This window comes from Phalacrocorax aristotelis, chromosome 9 (genome assembly GCF_949628215.1).
Source record: "Phalacrocorax aristotelis chromosome 9, bGulAri2.1, whole genome shotgun sequence".
Classification (NCBI taxonomy): domain Eukaryota; kingdom Metazoa; phylum Chordata; class Aves; order Suliformes; family Phalacrocoracidae; genus Phalacrocorax; species Phalacrocorax aristotelis.
The window spans coordinates 26556593-26580198 of NC_134284.1; the positions used below are offsets into that span (position 1 = coordinate 26556593).

Below are 23606 nucleotides of genomic sequence, written 5' to 3' on the forward strand. Positions count from 1 at the left end.
CACCGCGCTGCGGCTCCTCAACCCCCCCCACCGTCCGCGGGGCGGCCCGGGGCGCGGCGGGGGCCGTGCCGTGCCGTGCCGTGCCGGGGGGGCCGTGGCTGCGCGCCGCCCCACCGGCGCTGCCGGGGGAGTGGTTTCCCCGCGCCGGCAGCGGCGGGGCCGGTCTGCGGGCGGGGAGGTGCCGCGGCGGCGGTGCCAGCGCCTGGCCCGGGAGGATGCGGACGCGCTGACGGAGCTGCCGGCTCCCCTCTGCCGCCGTGCATGGGCGGCGGGCGGCTGCCGCCTCGCCTCGCCTCGCCTGCCCCGCCGGTGAGCCGCGCCGGGGCGTGGGGTGGGGTGGGGTGTGGGGGGGGTCTCCGCCGGGCTTGGGGAAGCTGCGGGTGGCGGGGCGCGGCGGGCGGGGGTCCGGCGGCAGCCCCGGGGAAGAGCCGCCACCTCTTAGTCCTCCGCTTGCATCCCCGCGGCGGCGGCCCGGGCCCCGGGAACGTGCTGCCCGCGGGCCCGGGGCGGTGCGGGACGATGCGGGACGGCAGCGGTGCGGGGTGCGGTGCGGTGCGGGGTCGGCCGAGCGCCCGCCGGGACAAAGTGCCCCGCTTCCACGCCTGGCTGCGGGGAGTTACGGGGGACGGGGCGGCGGGAAGCGCGCCTCTGCCCTGGCTTGTTTCTCCAGATGCCTTTTTCTCTTCTTTTTTTTTTTTTTTTTTTTTAATTTTATTTTGAGTGAGGGATGGTGGGGAACCCACTGAAGAACGGGTTCTCCTTTAAACACAACGAAACAACCCAACTTGTTCGGCAGCCGAAAGGGTTGTGTGAAGGAATCCCCACGAATGAGTGTAGCACTGAGGGAGTTGTTGGTTTCTGGTCTGTGATCGCCTCAGCTCTTCGTTTATTCCTTTTTTGTTTGTTTGTTTGTTTTCAAGGCAACTTTTGAGGCGAGGAAGTTGGTAACAAAGCGCAAGTTTAAGGCAATGATGCTTTTGCTTGCAGCCTAGCTGAACCGGGTACAAGAACACTGAAATCCTGCTTTTCCCATCAGGTAGCAAATACCGCACATATGATTACTTGCAGAGAAAGAAAGAACCTACTTTGCTCTGTAAATGGGGACTATGTTTCACTCTGAGCAAAGGGTGTGAATGTTTTCCTGCTGCCAAATGAACATACCACAAAAATTTTCTTTTCATCTGGGACAGAGCTGTGTTTGTAGATCTCTGAATATGGCTACAGTCGTGGAGGGGAGTTAGTTAGGCTGGATGTAGCATTAACCCCTCAAGCCACAATAAGCAATATACAAAGAGAAATTTGTTTCCATTAGTCTTTTCCTGACTAAAATCTTTACTGCAGACATATAGTCAGCAGTACAGCAAAGGAAGCCCTCCTGGCTATAGGTTCAAATCTTCTTGGAGGACCCAGAAGTTGGTGTTCATGTCTGTCCCGTAGCCTGGCTCTCTGCACAATGCCTCCTTATGAGTAGCCTGAAAATGAAGGTGAAGCAGGGAAATCTGCCTACACACAACCAGGCTCAAGCCAGTGTTTTCCATCTCGTACATCTAATGAGCAACAAATCTTGTGCCCAGAAAAGAATCCAGCTCACAGATCAGGATTTCAATAATTAATATTCCATTTAAAAAACATGTTTTCAGAGTCAACATTATGATTACAGAAAGAAAACAAGCAAACAGGGAATGACTTGACTTGGTTTATTTGCTTTCCCGATCTAGCCTGTCAATTTGTCAATCAAGTGGAATGTCATCTAACATCTCTGGTACAAGACTTTAGCAGAAGAAATGAACATGCAAATATAGTCACTACTTTCCCACCCTTCTCACAGCGATCTCCTTCTATTAGCAACAGGTTTTTGCATAGATCAGGTATCAACCCCACAGTGTCACCGGCTGAAACTGCTCCTTCTCTCTCATTTCTGAAATTATGCCCTTGCATTTGAGGCTCTGTAACCGCATCTGTCTATTTTGGAGGGGTCAGTCAGAGAAGTCTTAATCCAGGGCGGATCCTATGTCATAGAAGGCAGGAGGAGCCCTGCCATGACCTCAAGGAGACCAGCATCTGCCTCGGCAACAGCCCTTCCCTTTGCTCCTCTGACATGGGTACCTTGCCTGGAAAAATCTGTAAATGTATCTGTTTCCTGCATTTTCCACCTCCAGAGGAAGACTTTATTGCAAGCCCCAGGAAGACTGCCAACCAATAACAATCAGGTAGAATGAAAAACACTGATTGATACCAACAAGTCCTTAAAACCTTATCTCAGTGCCCTGTTTCAGCCTTTGTCCCTCTTTGATCACAGGTCCTCAGGGGCTGGGATCATCTCTCCTTCACCGTTCAGGGAGACCATGACCAGTGCCGTCCTCTGCAGAGCAGATACTGGCGCTGGAAGAAGCCGTGGTTCAGCAGGACAAGCCCCTGCTCTCATCAGGGTGTATTTACTGATCCCACAGCATTTTGCCCTGTAGTGCCCAGGTCCCCATAGGATTAGGTGAGAATAGTCCGATTCCAGCTCCTCTTGCTGACACCACTGCAACTTCTGTAAGATGTAACCTGAATTTTCAGCCGAGTTCTGTCTCTGAATGCACACGCATGAGCTGCCTGTGTGCAAATATTTAGGAGACCTCTAGATCCGGAAGGTGCTTGTTACTTGGTTGGCAGGAGGACTCATAGCCCTGCTAATGCATATCTGCTTTCAGCATTAATGACTCATTAAAAAAAAAAAACCATACTGCATTTTAATTTTTTAAAATAATTTCTTTATTTTTAGCTGTGTGTTGTCTTCACCTTCCATCGTGCCCACCCCTACTGCAATAGCACACAGTGTTCTCATATGTTCCATCTCAGGCTGGGGTAACTTCCCATACTTGGAAATTCAATTAAGCTTACAGAGTTTTAAATCCTAGAGAAAACCAGCTGCATCTTGGTGTGAGGCTATGGTGTCGTGACACCTGCAGTTGTGCTGTTAATTAACAATAGGCAACATTAAAAGTCTCTTCATTGTCTTTGTTCTCTTAGGAGTGTCTGGTGGGATTTTGTTGGCTTTTTAAAAAAATTTAACACTTTTGCTGCATTGGCTTTACTGAATTATCTACTAAATGCTCAATATTGCATCATAATACAGCACTGATAGCATCATATTCCAATTTCCCCAGAGTTACAAGGAAAGAACTCATTTATCTTTTAAGTAAATGTGGTTCTACCTAACTGTACCTAGCATCTTATTCTATTCTGTTACCTAGAAATGAGGCCAGTGATAGACTATTGGAATATTCTTTCACAGTGCCAGAAGGACATCAGACATTTTGCAATCCATTTCCCATGACATTTCCATCTAAGAATCACCTACTCTGAGTTGACGTTCTAAGGTACTTTTTTCCTCGCTCATCTTCTGCTCTTGGGACCTGAATTTAGGACCATCCAGAAATACCTAGGGAATAGTAGAAAGAAGCACAGGAAGCCAATTTTCATCTGCCACCTTTTCCCACGGGTGCTGTCAGGTGAGGGACAATTGTGGCATGAAATATGAGGGATGAGAGAATCGTCATCTTCCAGGGAAGATCACAGAAACAAAACCATTTCTTTCTGAGACTCTTTAGTAATGGTTGCTCTGAATTAGAAGGAATGATATACTTATTTGTAAGGTGCTGGCTTCGTAAGGTTGTTTCGAGAAGCTGAAGCCAATGCAGGGTTCACTGCGTGAGCAGAACTCGGCAATACTGCGCTCAGCACTGGCATTTCCAATCCCAAAATCAAGTTCTTAGATGAGAGAGTGTTTGGACAGCGAGTACGAGAAGAGGTACCTCTAAAAACATTTAACAGCTTGTTGAGGCTTATCTCTAATTTTGATGGGGCTGTTTTCTTAATGAGGTCCTTTCACATCAATTAGCTGCTGAATCTAATGTTAAAAAAAATACATCCAAACTTTCTCTTGGCACACGGTTCCATGAGTACTCTGTGGAGAATTCCATGATACCGAGGTCTACCAGCATTCGGAGGAGCTGGCTTAGTCATTCTTCCCATCTGCTCTGTTTCTTCTTCCCTCTGCTGCTCTGCACATGCTTCCTGGCTGTCTGCTCCTCATCCCTATCTTCGAGCATCCTGGCTGGCTGCCCCACTCTCCTTCCTTGCTGTACCTGTCCCCTGTGGCATCTTCACTGAGGAAGCTCAGGTAGTTTACTGCTGAGATCAAAAAGCTGAAAAAAAATGAGCTTATCTAAAGCAGCCAGGAAAAAAGTAAAAAGAAAAGCTACCAAGGAAGCACCCATAGCAAGCAGCTTTGCAAGCGTCATTTGCAAAAAACTTTGAGTTAAATCACCCCCAAATCATGAAATTGCTTTAAAAATTGTGTAATTAAACACAGACATGTTTTAGTTCTTTTTTCTTCTTCTTTGACCATTTATGAGGCAAGGTTCTAGCTCCTTTTTGCAAACAGAGCCAGTAGGAACTTGGATAACTACAACAAATTGGAAGTTGAAGTTGTTTGGTAGTCATGGTGCTCCAGGAGCCGAGGATGTGAGAACAGCGGCTCCCTGTGCCTCACTGTGCAACATCAGGAGTCAAGGAGGCTGAGTTAGAGTGATCTGCCAGTACCGTGCCCTTTGCGAGCCTGTGTTTTCTAGTGTTGGTAGTCCACAGACGAGTGTTTGAGAAACTCCTTAGGGTGATATTTACCCCAGCAGCTTCTTTGGAGCAGGAACAGTAAAAACTGCGGCTCGCTGTGAAGTTAGCGGTGAGAGGCAGCACGGTCTGGAAATAGCAGCCTCCTACCCCTTTTCGCTCTCCCAAACTACGTGCTGTGTCTCATGCTGAAATGCCTGCTCCTCCACATTGAGAGTCATTTCATCTCGCTGCTTCCTGAGAGAGATCGACATCTTCTGCAGAGCACACGCTGCCGAGGAGAGGAAGGCAGCTTTGGCCTGTGGAGAGGAGAACTCAAGTACTGCGTGGGTGGCCGAAGACAAGAGCTTCTGAAACGAGGGAACAGAACAGATCTCTAATCTCCAGACTCTGACACATATCGCACTTTTCTCAGTTGCTTAGGAAAGAGATTTGCATCCAAAAAGAAGTGGGAGGTTTAAATAGGAGTTCATACACACACACACATTTATCTTCTGTGGTCCACGCAGTAACTTACATTTCACCAGTCCCATGGAATCCACAACACTTCATAAAGTGCATCCATTACAAATGTGCAACCAGGGGAAACAAAGAAGCTGTCCAAGTTCCTATCCAGATTCCAAAAGCTGAGCTCAGTAGGCAGTCATGGAAATTGGAGGCTGCAGGGTGTCACTGAGGTAAGCGCTTATTTTGGGTTGTGCCAAGGTGCTGAAGCTGGTGTCCCACCCTCAGCGGAGGTACTGAGCATGGTCTGACCCATGGATGGCCCAGGCCACCTGTGTGGCCTGAAGCACTGCAGGGCCTAAGCCATAGCTCCATCCTCCTAGGACACTAACGTAAGACTGAGGCATAGAAGAGCTGGATCCACAGAAGCATCTGGCCCTAGAAAATGCTGACTGACATTTCCTTGAAGGCATGTGCACCTTCTGATACCATGTGAGCAGCCCCTTCATGGCTTCATCCACCACAACAACCATAGCTCTGTCCTAGATCGCCCACTCATCCACCCTGGCTGAACTGGCAGCCCGATCTGCTGCAGCAAAGTGGCCCAAATAAGGCACCCTTTCTTCTTCTGGGTAGAAAAACCTCCTTGGGCCTGTTTGTTCATTGGGAATTGCTGAGCAGGGTTTATTGTGGCCTGTTGGTATTTTCCACTTTGCAAAAATCAAGCCGTAGGCCATTGCTTTTCCTGCCTAACACCATTCTTATGTGTGTCCTGTCCCAGTTTTCCTTGTAATCAATAGCAGGGGTTTCTTTTTGTAGCACACATAGACTAGGCTCCTTGAGTGAAGAAAAGCTTGTGTTGATCCACAGGCTTTAGTGAGGTGAAGCAGCGGGGACTGGACACCCAAGGCTGAACTCCTGGTTTGTTTGAGGTGCTATCTGAAATCAGTAGGAACTGCCTGTGCGCTGCGATTGCACAGGCGAGCTCACAGAGCTCGGCGTTTACAGTCCTACCGTGTGCGAGGCTGAGCCTGTAGAGTCATATGGGGGACAATTTAAATACAGGGCTGGTAAAGCCCTGGGGATTGTCCCATTGAAATAAGAAGGGGAGGACTCCATTTCTGCAGTGCCAGATAAATGATAAATTTGAACAGTGGTTCAAGGCCGATTTCTGCTGCCTGCCTACACTTATTTATTAGAAGGTGCACCTTCAATGTGGTATTGTTAGGCTGTTATCATAATATTTCCATGAGTGGTCAGTGGGGGAATGATTAACTGGGGAAGCCTGGGAGGGGAGAAGGCTGTCCCACAGCCCCTGCTAATCTAGCAGCAGCCCTGGCACCCTGAGGTCAGGTCTCTTTCTGCCACCTGGTGTCTCCAACACTGGGGCATCTGGGAGAGGAGGGGTGGTGCTTTCAGCATAGAAGGCATCTCCAAATAAAAGAGACCTGATGCTGGAGGTGCTAGTGCCTCCTGGGGAAGTGTTCGGCGCTCAGCGCCTTTGAAATGCTGGGCTCCTTTATCAAGTGGCCAATCTGTGGGCTGCTAGGATTGCAACCTGTGGCTGGTTCCTATTTCTGTTTTTCCCAATGAAGTGCACTTACCTTAAAAACATCTACTTTGCAATTCACAGTGGATTTTTCCTAAGGAAAGGTCTCCGCTGTTGTGCATGGTGGAGTCTTCTCCTCGCACAGCAAGGCAAGGCACGACCCAGGAGAGACAGCCAGGCTGGGCTTCCCACATATCCCAGCTGGCCAGAATTGCTAACAACATCTTGCTTCTGCTCCCTGGTGCTGGTTGTCCTCCTGTGGGTGGTGAGACGACCCCACTGGGACAGACCATGTCTCTGTGGTGTAGAAACTCCAAACACACGATGTGTCCCAGATGCCTTCTGAAGTGGAAGAGAAGCCTTTTGATACCTGGGCTTTTGGCCTGTGCCAAGCAGCACAGGTGGAAATCCATCTCTTTGTGTGGGGTGGGAGGCTGAGGGCCCTTGCTCTGGGCAAAGGGGCCACCACTGAAGCGTTGCTTGGTCTCACTGGTGAAACCAGCTCTCTTATCATTCCCTTGGTTGTATCTCCTCACACTTTGCTTGGTGCTGCAGCTCCTAAAGAGGCAGGACATGACTGGCTCATTGAAGTAGTCCCTAAATCAACTGTCCTTTACTGAGAGGGGTAGCAGAGCTCTCCAAGCCCAGAGGAGGGGTGGCCGGGCAGTGTCACTGGTCTCTGAGACTTGAGACTTCTTGGTCACTGTTAATAGCAGCACAGCTGTGTTTGTACTCCTGGAGCCCGAGAAGAAGCTGGTTATCAAGCTGAGGCAAAGGAGGGCAAGTTATTTTGGGGGCGGAAGAGGGATTGGTTGGGAGTGGGTGCATTGAGCAAACAGGCTCCAGGCTGGACTAATCAGCAAAGCAACCAAGGTGGGTAAAAGTAAGAAGGGACAAGAAGAGATAAGCAGAGAAGGGCTTTACTGGAGCAATCTCCAGACTGTTTCCATTGCAGTAAAGGCTCATTGCATGGTCTCAGTAGCTGTGCTTTGTTTTTAAAAGACTAAGCAGTATTGTAGAAGGGAGAGTATTAATTTGTTTCCTCTAGTGTCAGCCAAAGGAGATAACAACTTTTATTAAGTAGATAAAATTAGTATTTCCTCTTCAGAGAATAAATGCATTCTGGTAGTTTTATGCACTAGAAACACTGAACTCTTCAACACTCTTGACTGAGAAAAAGTTTTTCTGTTTTTAAATATGGATGTGGGGCTGGGAGAGGGAATTCTTCCATGCTGCAGTCCTTAAGTGCTTTTACTACAGCTGAGCCCCAGAGGCTGACATCCCTTCTCAATCACTGCATGCACCGTAGGACAATGCTGCCCAAAACATTGGAGGGGATATTGGTCTTGGGTCAGTTCAATCCAGAATTCCTTTGCTGAGACTGGAAAAGCAATAGATGTGGGTTTAATTCCCTGAGTACAGTGTGGATCCCTATATACCGCTAACCAGGCATCTGAAGATACCTCTAAGTAGCAAGTGGCCTGGCTTGGATTCCAACCAGTGGCCAGGTGGTGCCTGTTTCGTTATCTCTTACACAGTTTTGTCTCTCATTGAGAGATGACTCAGTGTAATAACTGTTGTTATTACATCCAGCCTTTTCTAAAGGAGAGATTGAAGGTAGACAAGTTCGTGCTGAATTTTCATAGGTTTAATAGCAGTGGTTTTGTAATGAGTAGTGGGATAAAAATCCTCTTCCCGGATGGTATCAGATGCTCTCTGGTTTCCATACAAGAGACAAGCACTGAGTATAGTCATGAATTTTTAAGAGACAAAACTTTAGCCTCTCTGAAGCTATTGGTATGGTCGTTGTATGGCTATGTATGGTGTGGTCGTGGGTTAGGAAGGAAAATTGCCAGACAAGAATTAAAACTTCTGAATTGAGTCTGGGGAAGGAGATGTGATTTCCTGCTTCCCTAATTTGCAATAAGCATGGCCTGTGGCCTGTGGCATAAGCAGGAATTCCAGAATGCAATGCACAATTTTTCCTCTGTCACTGTTTTTGAATAAAATCAGTGTGCAGTTAATCCAGTGTTATAAATCTTGGAAGGAAGGCTTCCAAAGCAGGTAGATTTGTTTAATCACTTGGGCTGGAATCCAAACCACTGGAGGATATAAAATAGATACAGTAGTGCCATTCACTTCACTGAAAACACCTTTTCCCCATCCGAGGAAATAGCTGTGGCTGGCATGAATATATATTTGGCAAGCTGTAGGGCTAAACAAACTTCTCAGAAAATCATCTTTGGCCAAGATACTGACTATATTTCAGCACTGTAACTCCTCAGGCTCTTCAGCTAAGATGTTCTGACAGAGAAATCATCAGAAATCAGTGACTGACACTTTGAAATGGTGGGATCCTCACCTCTGCTCACCAGGCTCCCTGTCCTGATACCAGTCAAAGTATTACCTTCAGTTTGGAGTAGATGTTTGCAAAAATCACTACCCCTGTGACATCTGAAAGAAACGTGCAGTAATGTAATCCTAAGGTATCCTTCTTTCAGCATATTTTGTCTTCTTTGTGTCTTTACCAGTAGCTTCTTGAGCAGGGATCTCGTTCTTTGAGGTTTTGAACAGGGTCTCACTAAGCACACTGATCCTGCCAAATAGGGGTATACATTTTTATTTTCTGATTTTCCAACTATCATCAAAATTCCTGTATGGGAGAATTCCAGAGTGCCCCAGTTTCAGCAGTTTTTGTGTAGCTTACACTAAGGAATAAGGTTTAACATCACAAACAGAATCAGATTTCAAGGTGCTTCAGTTAAGAGCTTTGGGTGTTTTTGGAACATTAATTGCCTTGGTAATTCAGAAGGTATGCTACGGGCTGCACCCTTAGTGAGAACAAAACCCATCTGGCATAGAAAATTATACAGACCTTCACAGTAGGAGTTTCTGCAGCAAGTTTTCTGTAGACTCTTTCACACAGGTCACTCCCAATGTTGTTGCATTGGTTGCACGCTCTGACTCTATTGTATCGTCTCTTTCAGGCACTTTTAGGATTTGGCAGAGTTTGCACAACACTTCATCAACGACGTGAACACCTGCAGCAAGGACAGTTTTTGGAAGTGACATCCATTGATGTGATTGAAGGTAACGTGCTTTCTTCTGTCATTGCGCTTTACCTGCTGCTTATCCCCCATGGAGCCTCATGCTCTGGCCAGTGTCCCCTTTTGGTGCCCATCCTGGTTGGTGAGGTGAGAGCAGGATCAGGTCCCCTTTTGTTGCATGCCTGAGCATCCTCCAGCTTGATCCTTGCTTTAGGTAACAGCTCTTGCTATCCATGGCTCAGCCTGTCCCATAAAATGTGGTTTTGCCCCTCTTCTTAAAGAAATCTGCTTGCATCACACAAACTTCCTGTTTTCCATAACGTCACATAAGTGCTTCACATTTTTGAATCCTGAAGCTGGTCTTCATTCAAATACTGTTTTTCCACCAGGAATTTCACAGGTCAGTTTTGCCCTCTGTTCAAAATCTAAAATAAAAATGTGCGCATTGTTTCTGAGCACTTTCTTATGGTAAGTGGTTTAGCACTTGTCAACCTATATATTCTTCTGTATGTTACTGATGTTGTTTGTGCCAACACAAACAGCAGAAAGTGAGCTGTGCATTTGCTCTGTGCCCCTGGAAAAAGATCAGCATAGCGTGGTCCTGCAACTGTAGCAGTTGCATTTAAGATCATTTTCTCTAAATGTAGTTTTCTCACAGAAAAACAAGAACAGATTTTGCTTTTTTTCCCTTAATTGGTATATTTGTGCTTAATCAGACCTAGGGGAAGTAAATGCATCTCTTAATTCACTGCCACAAGAATTTTAAGGTTCAGAGTAGGTGACTCATCCACCAGCACAGAATTTATTCTTTGTTTGTAAATGCTATTTATTGCGGTGTTTTGCATCACTATGGCTACTGGGTGTCATTTGTGATATCAGCATCTACCGTACATAAAGTGAATGCAAGACCAAATTTAAGAGATATAGTTCTTATAATAATTTTCTTGTATCAGCCACTTTTCTGTTGTATGTTAGTACATCTCACATAAAAGCAGCACTAAAAGTGGTTCAATATTTTTCCTTCAAAACTGGCTGAAAAGTAAAAACTTCTCCTGCACATAAATCGTATCATATTTTTAAAAAGCCCTATGCAGCCACCAAAGCCCTTTTTCAGATTCTGTGGCTTTATAAACAACTCGGTGATGTCCTACGGGTGATTCTAAAGTTTCAGATGAACGGATTTGCAGCGGCATTCTCGATTATTTAACTTATAGTCATTTTTAGTGTTAAATACCTAGTTGAGCTTGTTAGGAGCATCACTGCTTTCATACCCCATATAGATTCTTCTGCTTTCCTTTACTGTTTCTAACTGGAGAATGAGAACAATTAATCTATTCCAGTTAAAGCCTAATTCTTATGCCAATTACATGGTCCCATGTTCTTTTCTGAAACACTTGAAGTACAATCACTTCTGCCATCCTATTCAATCAAAGCCTTAAGTTGCACAGATTTTGTGAAACGGTCTGGGCTTCAACAGCTTGGGAGCTGATTCACTGAGGCATCTGCTATAACACTGGCAGGACTGTCACCATTTTCCTAGCCAGAATCATTTGTCTTTGTCATTAGAAATAAGCTGCGGGGTGTAATGTGGTCTTAGGGAAGCACAGAGCCCATTATTGCTCAATAATAGAATTTCATGAGGTCTTAACAACATCTTTGAGCTCATATGACACGTTTGACAGTGGATGTGTATCTCTAATGTCCCATGGAACAAGGACAGTGAAGTGTTTTAAACACTTGGTACATATTGAAAGACTGCTAAAATGAAACAGCCAGCGGTGGGCTACTGCAGGAGTCTGTTGTTGGCTAGCAGAGACCAACCCCCAGCACACACAGCAGTGGGACACGTCTTCTCCATGGTGGCCAAGCCCAAGACTTCATAAATCCTGGCCCCCCACAAAGCCTCCAAGATTATTTCCAGCCAGACACATGCTTTCTCATTTCCCTTGCCTTGCTGTCCAGGACAGCTGGGGATGGGGCACTAAACCCTAAAAAGGATCCAAAAAGAAAGATGTTAATCTTGTACATGTTCAGAGTGGTGGGCCCTGTGCTCCTCAGGGCTCCTGGCTGGGTCTGGCTAACAGGTGGTGTGAAAGCCCCCCGGCAAACTTTTCCTAAAGAGTTGGGGTGGGAGAGCAGGGTCCTGCTATGGCCCAGCGTGGTCATCTGCAGAGGCAGCCCTGGAGAGCCAGCAGGAGGGATACAAAAGGGTCCCTCTGGGACCAAGGGAGAAACCAGGACCAGGATGGGGTAAAAAAGCAAGAACTGCGTGAACACCAGGGGTGATCAGAGGGAGGAGGCAGCACAGGGAGTGCTGCTTTCTTTTTGGTCGGGAAAGGGTCCAAGGGCACAGCTCTGTCCTTTTTAAGCACTGCCTTGGGGTGTAGAAACAGCTGGCACAGCTGGGCCCATGGTCACTGCTCCAGGAAAGGGTCTCCCATTTCCAGCTCACCAGTTCCTCAGTGTTGTCATCCAAGGGTGCCCAGTGGTATGGCCCGCTGGATGCTGCACAAATAAAAGCATGTGTCCTGAAAATAAATATATTTTATGGATTAGGTGGTTTGTGGTGTCCTGATGTGGTGTCCCTGGGAGGGATACAGGTCCAGGAAATGGCAGGGAACTCAAAACTCTCTTCGCAGGCAGAATCTGTCCCTCTTTTACTGTGCTGTGGCTCTGGGAGGATTCAAGCTGTGTAAGCTGGTGGGTGCCCAGATCAGGGGTTTGGTTCAGCCTCTTGCTGAGTTTCAGAGCCTATTTCTGCTTCCCTGTTGTGTGTGTGTGTACCAGGAACTGCACTGTTTAATTCGGCATTGGTTGGGTCCAAGGCTGGAGTTTCAGGGCTTTTCCGTAAGCTGATGATGGATGACTATGGGATTGAGCCCTGGCCCACAGCTGAGCTCAAATGTCTCCTGGGTCTGCCGTGCTCTTTTTTAAATGTGATGCAGTGGGAGTTAAAGTCTTTGCGATATCATGCTGCTCTGTGCTACAGCTAATTAAAGTCATTGTGAAGGGTTTTGTAGTAATTGCAGATATTGTAAAATTTAGTTTTGTGGGGTAATTGGTAATGTAAGCCTGAAACAAGTTATGCTTAAGATGTTTTAGTTTGCATTTCTCAGTAGGAGCAGCCTTTACAAAGAAGGTCTTTGTGTGAGAAGCAGGACCAGAATTAATGGCAGCATTTAGTCGTGCCTGAAGGGCTGCTTGCTGTGGCAGGTGGCAGGGTGGCGTAGTAGATGATGCCTACATTCTGCGTATTGGAGGAGGCTCTGGCACCCAGTAGTTGCTGTACCTGATGAATGCCAGCTAGAGAGAGTGAAATGTCAGGGCCAAACCATCCAGGGCTGATATATTCTCATCCAAAACGAACATGGCCCCTTCAGTCTGTAGGTCAAACAGTGATTCAGGCTCTGTTTGCTCCTACGCACTTAATACATGTTATGAAGTTTTCAGGCATCCTAAAATTTTTCCATAGAATGCTGTATCAATAAATCTCAAATGTGAGGAAAATCCTAATGCCATAGAGGAGTGCAGCTACCCAGTCATGGGCTGGTCTAGGCTTCCTGCAACGAGGACTGTGGCCAGCTTTCACCCCTCTGCTCTGGGCTGCCAAAGTGCCCATTGGAACAAGGAGAGTGCAAGGGCCAGGATGGTGGTGCCTCAGGTACCAAACAGCACAGGGAGAGGGTTAATGGGCACATAAGCAGTTTAGGGTCCTAAGTCCATGATATAAATGAGATTTAGGTGCCAAACCTTCCCTGATGCATTTGAAAATCCCACTCAACACACCTCTGAACACTCAGGCAAGTAAAGACTATTGAAAATATGGCCCTTAGACATGGATGTAGCTGGTGTGTCTGGAATTAACAGTTTAAAAAGAAGTGCTGGCTCATGACTAAATGGAAGAGACATCTGGGAAGAGCAAATATTGAAGACATTACAGAGAATCAGAGTGATAATTTAATTCAAGGCTGATATTTCCAAGAGTAACTTTTTTTGGTCAACAGACGCAATTTCTGAGCTCATGTATTTGTAATTAACTGGTTGCTGATAACATAGGAGGGCTCATATTTTCCTGCTGATGACTCTGGGACTCTGCGGGCATCCTCTCTGCTGTCCCAGGGGTACAGCTGGGGTTGATGCCCTGCTTTGCATCATGGCATGCAGTGGTAGCAATTGGCTTGGAGGGCCAAGGAAACGCTTCCCAGGGGGCTGTTTAGAAAGGGCAATCTGTACCAAAATTATTTTATCAAATATGAAAAGCTAAAGTCTTTTGTTAAATTAACTGTGGGGCCAAAGCTCAGAGCTGAGTTTTCCAATTCTGATTTAATATTTGCAGCATGACAGAGGTGATGAACACACGGGAACCGGTGATGGAGGAATTCGCGCTCAGCCAGACTCCTGAGGAAGAAGGAGGCCCTTCAAGCCAGGTAAATTTAGAAAAACTGGAAAGTATCTTGAGTTGCTTTTAAAAAACCAATGTAATGCAACCAATAACTGTCCTGCACATAGATGTTGAATTGCAGAGCACAGCTGCCAGAAGAACGAGCCCTGAAATACATGTCTGATCCTACTTAGGTTTTATTTTTAAAAGGTGAGAGTTCTGGCGGGAGGGTTTTGTTGGGTGCCAGGCCTTGTGAGCACAGTGACAGCAATGTCCAGCCCCTTTGGGGATGCAGGGAAAGAGGGTGTTTGTCAACAGGAGTTCAGAACTGAGCAACCATCGCGTGATGAAGGCATCCAGCCAATACTGTACCACAGCTTTTATACAGCCACTCTTGTAATGAGCTAAGTTTCCTCAGGCCCAGAGGGAGCTCCATTTTTAGAAAAGAGACCATTTGTAATGATGGTGTGATTCACATAAATGGCTGTGGCATCTTCGCAGCAGCGCTGGTCAGGGCCATTTCCTGGCAGGTGCAAGAGCATTTTCTCTCCCCAGGCGGTTTCAGACACCCACTCATGTACCTACCTGTGGTGCCATTTCCAGCAGGAGGGATCACAATGTCCCAAGCCCCCCAGTCTGTGCTGTGTGGTTGTACTCGTGACTCTCAGTGTCATAGCTGGGTACAAACCACCTAAACGTGTCCTGGTGGACCTGAGTTGCTTCTCAACACAAGATGTATTATTGCGAGCAGACTCAGAAAGCTAATCTAGGAGAAGCCTGCTGCAGGTTAAAGCCCAGCATTTGGAAGCCAGGGAAGTCAGAACTGAAATTCTGCGAATTCCTTTCAGATCACTTGTGCATGTAAAGAAAGGCTGTATGTAATTAAAGAGCGTACCATAGGCTTTCCCCTGCCTCATCGACTGTACAGGATAGATGCTGCTCACTCAAAGAACACATTTCCAGTATTCTCTTTTCTCTTTTTCCCCGAGTCCCAGGTTTTCATTATTGTGTTAGTCTATGCTGTTGAAACTCTGTGCCAACTCCAACTCCACCTATGTCTTTATGGCTTTTCTATGGTGCCCCGATCATATGCTCCAGAGGCTTTCCCCCAGCTCCTTTACCCTAGCCCTCTGGGAGAAGGTGATACCATCCACGTTTAGTGATGGCCAACTGAGGCAAAAAACCCAAAAAGAAATGAGAGGGAGCACAAAGTCAGTGACCCAGCGGGAAAACTAGGTTTCTTCCAAGCAACTTCCAAGCGCACTGGCCAGGAGACCGGGCCTTCTCTTCCTGCAGTCTCCTGCCCACTCGTCATACACTCCAGCTTCCTCAGAAAAACACAGCGAGGCCCGACAGGCAGCTCTGCTTCCTGCCAGTCCTGACTCATTCCTGGAGGGACGTGGTAAATTCTGGGCTCTAGTGGAAAAAAACATTATGTGATTGGTGTGAGAAAAGACCATATGAGAATGACACAAACAAAAATAGCCAAGCTGAGGCCACACAGGTGCCTTTCCTAAATTTTGTTGCAGCCGTAATAATCTCCTTTTAGCACATTTTTAGATCAGCGTGTGTCATTTCCTAGGGCTTCAGAAAGCAGATGGAAAAAGCAGAAATTTTGTTGCATTGAATCCCCCTGCCAGGGGTTGCTGGCAGGCTTGGGGACGGGATGGCTCTCACACAGCCCTCTGCCACCTGAGCAGGGAGCAGCAGCCGGGGGAACAGGTCATTGTCACTTCTATGTGTAGCCCTGGGTGGAAATGAGGCAATTTGCCCACAATTTTATGGCTGTTTTCTGCCAGGTGAGCCATGAGGCTCAGGGAGTTGGACTCCTCCTGGTCTGAAGAGTACGCTGCTGCTCAGGGGTGCCTCTGGACCTGTCCTAGCTAAGGAGATTTTACCTTGCCTCATATTTGGAAATAGCAGGATCATATGAGCAGATTCTTAAGAATTCCTCCCAGTCAAGACAACTTCCATGGAAATGTCTTTCCAAATTATAAACAGCTCAGGAGAGGAGGCTGTGTAATGGGAAGTTGGGGGGAGCTTTTCTGATAGGCAGCACAAGCAGCATTGATTGATCAGGGTGAGTTACACCCGTGTGGGTGCAGCTCAGGGAGGCTTTAGAAAGGTTTACTTTCAGTGATTCACTTGGTCTAGTTGCACTGAAGGAGCTTTTTCACACACACAAAAAGTCTTTCTTAACTGTGTCTCACTTTGCAACACTAAATAATACACAATATTTTTCACCTTCATGTAGATCTGCAGAGAGTAATGAATCCCTGCAACATTACCATGGGGAGCGAGGGCTTAAGGATAAGAACTATTGCCCTTCCCCATCTCCAGAAGTCAGATACAGGCACTGCAGCAATGATAAAAATGTGCTTGCTGCTTCTCAGACACATAGGAAGAATACTGCCCTTCCTAAGGGCTTGCCTCCCCCTGCCAGCTCTGATGCCATGTGGGACAACTAAACCCTAAGTCCTTAGAGAGAGCAGCTCATATGATGAAGGCAGGCTGCAAAAGCCATTGAAGCAAACACCTCCACTGGGTTATGACACTACAGTCCCCACGTCCCTGGCAATATCCTGGAGGATGTGCCCAGTTTTATGGTGTTTAGGGAATGTATGAACGTTTCTGCTTTTGCTCCTAGTGGGAGCAGTGCTGAGACTGGCTCACGTAACAGCAGAGCTCAGTTTAACCAGAGACTCTGATTCAATGATGAACGTGTTGCAGATATGCAGGGAGGATCCCACCATCACACAGCAAGCCCGTGGCAGCACCTTGAGTTAAACAGGGATGGTTCTCGCTCTCAACCTCTCATTCAGTCCTGTAGTCTGCACCTTGCTTCTATTGTTACAAATGAAATGAAATAAAATAAAATAAAATAAAATAAAACTCAGCTAACACTGAGAAATTTAGCATGTTAGTGCAGATATATGGACGTTTGAGAAGCTAGGAGATAAGGTTTCAGCAAAGCAGCAACAGAGTTTGTCTTATGTTAATATCCTGGAGGAGCTGGAATTTGTTCCTCAAAAAAGCACCAGAAAAAAACCCAATCCAAAGCAAAGTACCCTGAGAGATTTAAATGAATGAGCTATGTTGAAAACAAGAAATCACTTTTATGAGTTACAGTCTCCTTCCCTAAAAAGACGTAGATCAGATTCAAGCTCTAATCGCTGCATAGTGTTTGACCTGCAGCTTCAATGTGACAAATGAAAATAATAACTGGCACCATCCTCTGTGTAAAAATGATCTCTGGGGCTACTTGTTTTGCATGAATGCATCATAAGATACAGTATTTCACATTACAGAAAATAGCTCTGCAGAATGGTGGCTTCTTGATAAACTGTCATTGCAAGAAAACATGAATATCATATCAGAGTAAAAGGAGGGCAGCTAGAAGGGCTGCAGCAGCCATTTAGCTTAGCAGTACAGCAATGACCTTTGTGTCCTAAAAACCTACCAGAAATGAAACACAAGTGTTTAGCAACATAATGAATTTCGTCACCTAAGTCACCATTTTTACTATGCACGTCGGATCGCACAAGTCATAGCAATCATTTGCCCAACGTGCTGGCAAGCAAAGCTGGGTTTCTGGTCCTGGTCTTTGTCCAGCAAGGGACCGCATGTGCAGGGAAGAGTGTGCTGAGACCTGTTAGCCCCTCTGTGTCCATGCTTGGCCAGCGAGAAGCTTTTGAAATCCTCCCTGTGCAGGACTGCTTGCCCTACTCCAGTTTCAACGGTTTTTTTGGAGGACATGGGAGTGCTAAGATGGAGCATGTACTCTGCTTGCTTGAAATATGCATCCCTGGGCAAGACTTTGACAGGCGTGTCCCCACATGTTTCAGCAGGCCTTCCCAGACTCACGTGAGAAGTACCCCAAGCTGTCCAAAAGACTGCCATCAATCGTGGTGGAGCCGACCGAGTCTGGGGAAGTAGAGAGCGGGGAGCTGCGCTGGCCTCCAGATGACCTGAAATCAGCAGAAGAGAAGGGTCTTCATGGTGACCAAAGAGTCTGTGTCCAGCAGCAGCAGCAGCAGATGGACCTGGAAGGTTTGAATGAGTAATTTTCATCCTTGTTCTGCATAGGAAAATAGCAGTTTCAGGCCATGCCATGCACTGACTTAATAGGGTACCAAAGATCAGTAGGTGCTTGAAAGTGCCCAAAGCACCTGTGCTGGGAGTCCTGTGGACTGAAAATTTCCTTGTAGCTTTTGAGCACATGGTGTTTTCATCCACATCATGTTCAGTGCTGGCCACTTGCATGGCCAACAGGCAGTTTACTGCACATTAGCACTTCACTCGAGGAAGCAGTAATCCTGCTCAATAGCACAAATCTACCTCCCTATCTCATAGCCTAGAAGCAAAGTGTTTAGCAGCTGCACATTTTCAAAGCATTTTCAAAGCTCCCAGGGGAGCATTAATATAGCAGGAGTTCACAAATGTGTAGATATGACTAGCAAAGTCACTGTGGGGTAAATATGGCTAAAGATAAGAGCTTGTTGGAGTGTAACCTGCACACTGACTGCTCCAGAGTGGAACTCATGTATTTATTTCTGTCTTTTCATCTCCGTGCTCTCCTTTTTCCTTAAAGAGTGATGTAGTTTCCATTTCAGAGCACCATTTGCCACCCAAATGCCCAGAGACAGCAGCCAGGATAGGGTGCAAGGTGTACCTTCTCTTACCTTCAAAGGGGCAATGACAAATAGTCTGATCTTGAAGTGTCAAATCACCTGCTGTTCCAGTTGGCATTTCCAGGTGGTGGCAAGCACAGGCTGTGCTCATTCAAGAAGAAATGTAAGCCAAATCTATGGCCTGACCTCCAGGTTGCATGTTATGGCCTCTGTGTTGTTTTTGTGCAGTGACGTTAGGTCTCATTATGTCTTCAGGACTGAGAGTTGGAGCAGATTTCACTAAGACAGTGGGTAGCCCTTACACTACAATGTCTGTCCTGCTTTTAATGAGAGGCATCAGCTCCTCATCTCAGTGCCGGTCCTGAGGTCTGACATCCCCTGTAAAGTCAGGCTGTGATGCACTTAGAGTACCCTACTCCAGGTTTAACTACTGGTTTGCAAGTAGAGTGAATTGCTCACATCGAGTCTGGGCACCCTGATGGATCATCTGCCTGGTGGAGCAGGGGATCAGATGAAGGCTATTGTACCTGTATGCTGATGAACTATTTCTTTGCAGATACTTTAGCGCACCCAGCTCAAGAAGTGGAAGACAGTACAGATACTTTGGAAAGCAGAACTGAAGAGGAAGAGTAGGGACTCCATGGCCTCAGAAGCGAAACTTCATTGTGAATGTTGTTGGAAAGCTAACACACTCTGAAGACATGTCAAAGTAATCTGTGTTTAAATCTGCAAGGGTTTTATTTAGTTAGTACCTGGTAAGAAGTGTCTGGGCTTTAGAACTGTTCTTTTCAACATTTTGATTTTCAGGCTGGGATTCATATTATTTCTTTATTTTTTTCCTTGGGAAGCAATGGGACATGTTAGGAAATATGAGGTTATCAAGGGAAAATGCTCCTAATTTCAATTAGCACATTTCATTGGATTTATCTTTTCCAAGCAAGGCTGCTTTCAGGTATCAACAGCAGGACAAAGGGGTTATATTTCTACAGGAGGGATGTCTTAAATCTAAAACTTTTCTTGTTTTTAGCCATTTAAAACTAGCACTGTGATATTATGGACAATAGATGTAATATAATGTCACCATTTGATTTTGTAACTTTTGTATAGAGATGCAAGTGTAAGATTTGCCTCCAGGCTGCCGCCCCGGGGCAGCCCAGAGCAGTTCTCTCCCTTTGGCTAACCTGTGCAAATTTGGATGAACCAGCCTTTTCTTAAGCCGCCTTTTCAATAAGGCTCATGCCTTTCGGAAACGCTTTCTTGCTGTACATTGATGAAGCGGATTAGCTAGTCGCTGGTGTTTGTGGAGTGAGGCTGTCTTTTGTAGGCTTGGTCAGGTGGATCGTGCTGTTCGTGCACTCTTCAGGCGCAGGTCCAGCCGTGGCGTGGCACGTGCTCCTCTCCCTTGAAGCCAACGAGATGGCTCCCGTTTCCGCCAGGGCTAGATTTGTCCCACCTTGTTAATAGAAATTGTTGTGACAATTCTTCTTTTGGTATGTTTTGTGTATAACATAGGTGCAGAGGCCCAGCTGTTCCTCCCTCATCCCAAGCTGGGCGGTGGTTGGGGGTGGGTGATGGGAGCTCCATGGTACGGCTCAAACTTGCCCTCCATTCTGCCTGATGCTGGGTCCCCCCAAAGCCACCTGTAGTATAAGGAGGTGGAGGAGGGACGAGGTAGCAGGACACACACCCGCCTCTCCCCTGCCCGAGTGGCGCTGCTGGCAGGAGTGTGGGCGCTGGGGGGGTGCCCTCATCTGTGGCACGCTCCCCTCGGCTTTGGTTGCACAGCCACCTCCTGGAGACCAGAGCTTATGGTGGGACAAGCTGTCTCTGGATGCCTTGGACCTCCAGTGGATTTTCTTTGGGGATTTGGGGGCCACTTTGACAGGGGTGAACCCATTCCTGCATGGGGACCTCCCAGAGACTCACTCCCACCATTGCAGGAGAAGCACTGATCTCGGCCCAAAACGCTCCCTTTGGGACAGTGTTGGTGAAGATAGATAATGCATGTACTCAAAAGAGTTTGACTGTGTCAGTGACGAGTGTCCTGTAAGCTACGAGGTTGGCTTTCTCCATCTCTGCAGGGCTGGATGGGGTCTGTACTTCCAATTAATGTTGCAGCCGGAAGAAGCTGCTCGCTGTAGGTGGATGGAAATAACAGGATTTCTTCCAGCATTAACTCCTAAGTTGACTTCCAAGTGCTTTCTTTTCTCCAGTAATAATTTTCTCTAACAGCAACTTTTAAGTGTGTGATGGTGGATAAAATTTGCTGGCCAGATGTATTAATAAGATAAGTTTATCCTTCTTAGCAACCAAATTTAATATATTTACTTACAAAGAATTCTGTGCAATGGATGTTTAATACAAAGGAAAGAGACTATTTTACTTCAAAGCAACATTAATTTATGTACAAAACTATATAGCTCATTATTTGGGGTGTTTGGGAACTAGGACCCTTTTTATAAGCAGTGTCGTATAGTATAATGTGATACTTAATTTAACTTTGCTCTCTCAACCTATATAACAATCTATTTTGCGTTCTTGATGTAGACTCTCTTACCTACGCTGTCACAGAATTATTTTGTTGGATGAGTGGGATTCTGGTCAGAGCACCAAATTTCACCAGAGTAACAGAAGGTTTCAAGAGCACCTCCTAAATCTGGCTGCCATCCCCATCACCCCCTTCGCTGGTGACAGTTTCCTGGTAAAGCCAACGAAGTGAGAACAAGCTCAAGCTACGTGTTTGGGTAGCCCATGAGCAATGAGAAGAGGTCCCCATCTCGGACCCATCTGCAGCTGGTCACGGTGGGAGGAAAGCTGTGCTGGTGAGGTTGCTGGGCAGATGTGAGGTGCTCTTTAAGTGCTGCTTTTCCATCAGCTGTCAAGAAGTTTTACAAAGCTCTGGAGGAAAAACAACGGTGGTGACGACATATTTTTAGCTGTGTGATTTCCTTTCAATCTGCGTCTGCCCAGCTCCGTGAGGAATGACGTTAGACATATCACTTAATTTGCTTTTCACTTTGTAAAAGGAAAAACAGTTGTTTGAAACACTTCCCCCAATTTTATGTGCTCTCTGTCTGCTTTCAGACACTCCCTCCCTTCCTGCTCTGGATGGCCCTTATCCTATTTCCACCTGAGGTCAATGGCACTTCCCTAAATAAATTTCCCAAAGAAACAACAAAATTCTACATGCACCCTGAAAAAATGCCGCGCAACACTACTTTTTTCATCCTAGTACATAAAGCTGCAGCCAGTACAGAAATGCCAGGTTTCCTCCTTCCAGCCTAATTACTCCTCTTTTTCCTTTTCCCTCTTTTGCGCTGCTCCCATGAAGTATTTTACCTGAAGCAAATTGATGTTTCAAACTACAGGTTTCTCCTAAAGCCATGTGGCCTCAGTTTAACAACCACAGAAAGCCAAACTCCTCCTCTCATTTTTATTTTTCTGAACATGGGCCACAGGCCCTAAAATAGGAGAGCAAGATAGAGAGAAAATTGTTTTATACAAACAAGCCCTATTTATTCAACTTGCAGGTCTATGAATGTCCACTTTCTTTGTCTGTGTACAAGTGTTGTCTCTAATAAACTCAATAGTTGTTTTGTATTTTTTTCTGGATTAAAAGCTTTGTAGAAACTAAAAAGGAAAAAAAAAGACATTCAGTCATATTTTTCTAGTCTAGCTTGTAGAATATTTCATGTAGTGCAGAAAGGAAGTTTTATGGAGTAAGACATTGTTGGATTTTGCTCTATTTCAGTTCTTTCTAATTTTGTAAAATGCCACCTGTACATAATACTCGACTGATGTATGTCCTGTAGATGTATTACACCATTTAGCCTATTAAATGCCTATACTGGACTGATTGGAAGAATTGGTGTACCCACAGCGTCTTGGTTTAAGAATGCAAAGGATTATTTGTGGTGGCGTGCAGCTCCTGTCATACCACTAATACAGGAGGACAAAGCCAGCTCTAAGCCTGTCTTTGCCCCATGGCATGCAAATACTCACACTGGCCTTCTATCCCACATGGTCCTACACAGATAAATTCAGATTTACATCAGTGGCCGTTGCTGTCTCTGTCTCTGTCCTTTGAGCCCTCCCTACACCAGGCAGCTCAGCGCTCACTGCTGCTGTCTTGGGATTTTCTTGCTGCCCTGCGTACCGCGGCCCCTTCGCCCTGGGAGGTACCCTGCCTTGTGTGTGGTGCTAACAGCGAGCCAGCTGGCTCATCTTCATTCACCTTTTAATGCAGTGCGCATTTTTAACATTTTCTGGAATGGCTATTGAGGAGCCCAGCAGGAACTCACATTACTAGAAACCTATACCCTGTGCAAGGAGAGCGGGCTCATGTGGCAGAAAGATGAGAGGCAGAGATAGTCTGCCACTGAACAACAAATTTTTTCCAAAAACGTCAAGTTACCAAAAAGCTAAGGATCAGATAACTGGAGGATAAGACTCCCTGTTACTTTCCCAGTTCAAAAGCAGCTGCTGCTTGCTGAGATGGGTATATCAGCATGGCAAAAATACTGTTGCTTGGGATCAAAGCCAGTTTCTCAGCAGCAAGGCTGTGCCTTGTGGGCAGTGGTGGCACAGTTAGGGACATTTTCTGTATCCCAGGCTGGAGGCAATGAGCCCAGCTTTGGCACTGCAGCACTTGCAAACCTGATGCTTAATGTCACTCAGTACTGGCGTTTCACTTGCACCATGCATGGAAGACTCTCCTGTCCAGGCGTATATTTTCCTGGGGGAGATGTGGTAGAGGGACTGACACTGCCTCCTTCTCACCTCCCTAGGAGCCATCCCTTCTTTACGGGGTTTTTCTGTGTGGTGTATAGTGTTCAGCCACAAAAGGATGCAAAAGGTACTACCTGACAGCTCCAGGGGATGCAATTTCAGCTGGTGCTGACTTCATGTTGCTGTGATATCTGTGCTGAGTTCTGGCT

General features: G+C 46.4%; 1 protein-coding gene across 2 annotated transcripts; it reads left to right on the forward strand.

The window, feature by feature from the left end:
- The first annotated feature begins 174 nt into the window (after positions 1 to 174).
- On the forward strand, positions 175 to 22532 carry LBHD2 (LBH domain containing 2). 2 transcript variants are annotated; one of them, XM_075103976.1, is made up of 5 exons: positions 175 to 309; positions 9598 to 9700; positions 13994 to 14084; positions 17884 to 18088; positions 19226 to 22532. In XM_075103976.1, exons 3-5 carry the CDS (start codon positions 13995 to 13997, stop codon positions 19300 to 19302), a joined length of 372 nt encoding a protein of 123 aa, XP_074960077.1. In that variant the 5' UTR covers positions 175 to 309; positions 9598 to 9700; position 13994; the 3' UTR covers positions 19303 to 22532. The 2 variants fall into 2 exon arrangements, with proteins under 2 accessions (XP_074960077.1, XP_074960078.1); XM_075103977.1 differs by having other exon boundaries at positions 184 to 309; positions 17887 to 18088.
- Positions 22533 to 23606: the final 1074 nt, after the last annotated feature.